General features: G+C 58.0%; 1 protein-coding gene across 1 annotated transcript; it reads right to left on the reverse strand.

Annotated features, from left to right (window-relative positions):
• Positions 1 to 3,196: 3,196 nt before the first annotated feature.
• CD93 (CD93 molecule) lies at positions 3,197 to 4,957 on the reverse strand. The gene has a single exon (XM_064146737.1). It carries the CDS (start codon positions 4,955 to 4,957, stop codon positions 3,197 to 3,199), a length of 1,761 nt encoding a protein of 586 aa, XP_064002807.1.
• Between the last annotated feature and the right edge of the window lie 384 nt (positions 4,958 to 5,341).

Genomic DNA, 5,341 nt, shown 5'->3' on the forward strand with positions numbered 1-5,341 from the left:
CTGGAAGGCAGCTCTAAGATCCCCTTTGGAGTCTTCTCCAGGCTGAAAAACCCCAGCTCCCTCAGCCTGTCCTCATAGCAGAGGTGGAAGATGATGAGGCCTTGAGCAGCCTGCTCTAGTGGAAAGTGTCCCTGCCCATGTCAGGGGTGTTGGAAGTAGGTGATACTTTAAGGTCCCTTCCAACTCAACCCATTCTATAAATCCCAGGTGTAGTTGCACCAGGGTGAAGGATACTGCATCAGGAAATATCCCACTGGAGAGAACCTGAATTAAAGGTAGGCACAAATTAGTGTCTTCCCTGGGCTGGACTCACTGCCAGAATCCACTGGGAATACCATATACATCCCAGAATACACAAAAGTCCTACCAGGAATCAGGGTTATAGGTTTTACTGAGGATGCCACCCAGGGGGACCTGGACAGGCTTGAGGAGTGGCCGTGTGTGAACCTCATGAGGTTCAATGAGGCCAAATGCAATGTCCTGCTCCTGGGCTGGGGTAATCCTCATTGTTAATACAGGCTGGGGAATTAAGGGGTTGAAAGCAGCCCTGTGGAGAAGGACTTGGGGCTACTGGAGGATGAGAAGTTGGCTATGAGGTGGCAATGTGTGCTCACAGCCGAGGCCAGCTGTATCCTGGGCTGCATGGCCAGCAGGTCCAGCTCCACTCTGCTTCAGTGCTGTGTCTAGCTCTGGAGCCTTCAGCAAGGGAGAGATAGGAGCCTGTTGGAGTGGGTCCAGAGGAGGGCCACAGAAATAATCCAAGAGCTGGCAGCCCTTTGCTGTGAGGATGGCCTGAGAGAATTGGGGTAGTTCTGCCTGGAGAAGAGAAGGCTCTGGGGAGACCTTATTCTGCCCTTTCAGTTCCTAAACAGGGGCACAGAAGAAAGCTGGGGAGAGACTTTCAGGCATGGTCTGTTGTGTTGAGGCAAAGTGGGACGGTTTTAAACTAAAAGCATTGGATATTAGCAAAAAAATCCTTTCCTGCAAGAGTGGTGAGGCATTGGGAGCAGACTGCCCAGGGAGGTGGCAGAGGTGTCCAAATGGGGACATGGCACTTTGAGATGTGGTTTAATGGCCATGGCAGTATTAGGTTCAAAGTCGGATTTGATGATCTTAGTGGTCTTTTTCAACCAAAACTATCCTATGATTTTAAAAGAGAGAGATTTGGACTAGAGAGAAGAAAGGGTTTTTTTACACCATGAGTGGTGAGACCCAGTGTTGCCCAGAGAGGTGGTGAGGCCCAGGTTGCCCAGTGAGCTGGTAGATGCCTCATCTCTGGTAACTTTCCAGGTCAGGTTGGATGTGGCTGTGAGTTACCCTATCTAGTTGCAGATGTCCCTGGATTAGATGACCTTTAAATGTCCCTTCCCAACAAAACCATTCCATGATCCTATGGATTTCTGGATTAAGTAGCACCTCTCAGATTTCTACCAGTTCAGAGCCCACACTGAGGCTTCCTTTCCCCCTTTTCCATAGCGGAATGTTGTCTGCACCACTTAATGGATACCTTCATTGAATAAGGAAGGCAGAAACACCTCTGTTAACATCTGGGCAATGCCTCAGCTTTCACTAAAGGGAAGCCAGTGGAGCCTGCACGGTGAGGCACATCTCCTTCCTTTCCCCATACAGACCAGAGCCAGCATCACCTGGCAGCGCAGCCATCCTCATTTTATGCATGTAGGTTGTCCTGCTGCTTTAATAAGGATTATTCCTTGCCTTAATTTATTCATGTATGCAAACTGCTTGGCTGGCTTGTCATAACACAGACAGAAGAGGAATTATTCTTGCAGGACTTCCAGGGATGCCACTGCTGCACTCGCTGCTTATCCCAGCCACTGTGCAGGCAAAAGGAGGCGCAGGGAGAAAATGGACAACATTTCTATCAGCCACAATTCTCCTCTGATCTTTGGGTTTAGTTTTTTGGTGGTTTGCCTTTTTTCTTTTCAATGTTACAACAGAGAAACAAACACAAAACAAGGAAAAACTTAGCAGGAAAAGGGTTTTCTTCCACACATGGCAGAACAGGATGCAGGTCGCTGCCTCCAGCAAACTCCTTTGTGCTCCAGTCCTGTTTCTGCAGCAATTAAACCTCAAGGACACAATAAAAGCAGCAGAGAATTCAGGAAACTGATGCACCCTCTCAATCACATGCCTGTGGTTTTTGTTTTTTGGAGCACTTTTAGACCCTGGGGAAACCAGGAAGCTTGGTGGGAAGCAGGTACAGCCCTTGTGCCCACCCCCCCCACCCCAGATTTTTTGGGGAGGATTCCTTCTGAGACAGCTTGAAGGGGCTCCCCTCTCAGGAGAAGCTAAGAAGCAGCAGTTCACTGATGTTAGGTACCTGGCAGAGGCTGGGGAATGACTTCACCCTGAGAGAGCATTTGCTTTGAAGGGGGTTGAAAACGTTTGCATGCAATAATCAGCAACTCTACAACATCCAGTGTATTCTACCCCTGCTGTGACATCGTTAACAAAAACACCCACCCCAAACCCACTCTCCTCTCCACTCTTTGGGGCTGCAGAGACCAGGCCAGGCCCTGGTGAAATCTGGTTCCATGAGAACAAGGCAAACCTGAGGGTTGAACTCAAGCTGGCAGGTGAGGTGGGGGTGGGGTCAGCGTTGTTTTTGGAGTGGGCTGCAGAGACCGGGCAGGGAGGTTGCTGCTTTGGTCTGCTGGCATTTCAAGTACAGGCAGGGCAGGCCTGGGGTAAGGTTCCTGGAGGTGTTGAAGCAAAGCCTGGCTGGGGCACTTAGTGCCATGGTCTGGTTGATCGGACAGGGCTGGGTGCTAGGTTGGACTGGATGAGCTTGGAGCTCTCTTCCAACCTTCTTGATTCTATTAAAATTGAATTAGCTGTTTGCCTTCAAGAAAGCCAAGCAAACCTGAGGATCTGATAGTTTTAAAGCCGGGTGAGATTCTGCAGAGCTGAAGGGCAGCCCTGGCAGGTAAATTCAGCCCCATCGCATCCTCCCAGCACCGTCCCTGTTAACCCTCCCTTCGACTCGCTGATAAAGCGCAGGGACCGAACTGGGATGTCTTTACGGGGAAGAGAAACTCCTGCCTCGTAAGGAACCCCCAGGCCAGGCTCTTGGCCATGCAAACCCGTGTCGACAGAGAGCATCCCCCCTCCCTTTTCCTTTTAATTGCCGAGCCAATGGCTCTCTGTGCCCCTCCTCGCTGCCCCGGGGGTGCCGTTACCTGCGCTCGCCGCCCGCCCCACGGTTCTCCGCCTGCTCGGGCACCCAGCAGTAGTTATCCGCCGCGTTTTTGGCCTTGGCCGCTCGCTTCTCCTGCTTGGCTGCCCTCCTCCTGCAAGCCACGAGGGCCAGGGCGAAGGCCAGCAGCAGCAGGATGGCTACCAGGCTGCCCAAGATGTAGTAGAGGAGCAGCCTGGGGCCATCGCTGCCGTGCTCCATGCCAGGCGCTGACCCTACAGCCGTGGGGGCTGGCGGCGGCGTCACCCCGATGGGGGTGCCCAAGGTCTGGAGGATGCTCGTGCTCCATGGGGCCCCCGTGGTCCGTGGGGTGACCATGGTCTGGAGGATGCTCGTGGTTCGCGGGACGCCTGTGGTCCGTGGGGTGCTGTTGGTAGCCCCTGTGGGCTTGCCTCCGTCGGTGGGTGCGGCACGGCAGACACGTCCGTCCTCCTCTGGGACGAAGCCGGGTGGGCAAAGGCACTCGAAGCTGCCAGGCAGGTTGCGGCAGTGCCCAGGGCAGGGATTCCGCAGGCATTCGTCCACGTCCAGGCAGGCATCGCCACTCTCGGGCTGGCGCTGGTAGCCGGGCAAGCAAGTGCAGTGGAAGGAGCCAGGGATGTTGAGGCAGAGCTGGGGGCAGATGCCAGGCTGCGCACACTCATCCTCATCGTGGCAGTGGCGGCCACCCGGTCCCGCTGGCCGGTAGCCAGGCCGGCAGAGGCAGACAAAGCTGCCGGCCGTGTTGTGGCACTCATGCTGGCAAGGCTCATCCAGGCACTCATCCACATCCAGGCAGCGTCGGCCGTCGGGTGCCAGGGTGTAGCCGGCCTCGCAGACGCAGTCGAAGCCACCAGGCCGGGTCAGGCAGGTGCCCTGGCAGGGGTTGGGGTGGCAGGCGTCCTCGGGCAAGCAGGAGGCCATGTCATCGGCCAAGAAGTAGCCGGCGTGGCAGGCGCACCGCGCCGGCTCCCCTGGCACCTCCACGCAGCGGTGCTGGCAGCCTCCGTTGCGGTGGGAACAGGCGACGGGGCAGAGGGGTCCAGAGGGGTACCAGGCGAAACCGCCTCCCTCCAAAGGCCCCTTGCAGAGGACGAAGACGGGCGTCGGGCCCCCCTCGCAGACCACCTCCGCCAGCGTGCCGAAGGGCGCCACCGCCAGCCGGGGGCTGCGAACCCCGAAGGGGGTGGTGTAGCTGACCCGAGCGGGTCCGGCCAGCGGCAGGGGCCCGCACATGCCCCGGAAGCTGAACTTGCAGAGGAAAGCGCCGAGCGGGGCCCGGCAGGGGCGGTCGGCCCAGCCCGCGGGGCCCGACGGCGCGGCCGTGCGCAGGCTGGCGCAGCGGGCGCTGACGCAGGTGAAGGCAGGCTCGGCCAGCCACGCCGAGTAGTCGCCGGGCTCCCCGCCGGCCGCCCAGCCGAAGCCCCGCAGAGGCTCCTGTGGCTGCACGCAGTGGCCCCGAGCCAGCGACAGCCCGATCCACGCCGGGCCCGGCCAGCCGCCCGCCGCCAGCAGCTGCCGCAGCTGCTCGGCCTCGCTGGGGCTGCGTACGGGAGCCAGGTTGCCACCGTTGAGGTGGCAGCGCTCCTGGGCGCCGTGCCAGCCCACTTCGGCCCGGTGAAAGGTGTAGCAGGCGTTGCCGGCGCACATCACCTTGGTGTCCTCCTCGCCAGATCCCGATGCCATCGCCATCACCACCCCCAGCAGCAGCAGCAGCAGCAGCAGCAGCAGCAGCAGCAGCAGCAGCCGGGCGAGGGCCATCGCGCCAGCTGGACGGACGGACAGAGGGGGACTCGTCGGCCGCAGACTCACATCCCCTGGTCCCGCCGAGCGCGTCCTTACGCGCATCCTGTGCTTCTGGGGCTCTTATTTATTACCGGAGGCCGCGGCTTCCTGTAGTGTGGCTGTTTTGTTGGTGGCAGTCACCTCATTGGCTTCCCCTTTCCTCCAGCACCGCCGGCTCCTCGCTCCCATCCCAAAGGCTTTGGCTGCACCGCGCCCGGGGACGCTTTTTGTCTGTCTTTTCGCCGGAGAAGATGGCAGAGCTCCTGCTTTGCCGTCTGTGGTTGTTGTGTTGTGAGGGCTTAATCTCGCTCACCCAGCACACGAGGGTTTTGCTAAATAAGAGCCTTAACGTTTTCAAGC

Source organism: Pogoniulus pusillus, chromosome 7 (assembly GCF_015220805.1).
Source record: "Pogoniulus pusillus isolate bPogPus1 chromosome 7, bPogPus1.pri, whole genome shotgun sequence".
Taxonomy (NCBI): domain Eukaryota; kingdom Metazoa; phylum Chordata; class Aves; order Piciformes; family Lybiidae; genus Pogoniulus; species Pogoniulus pusillus.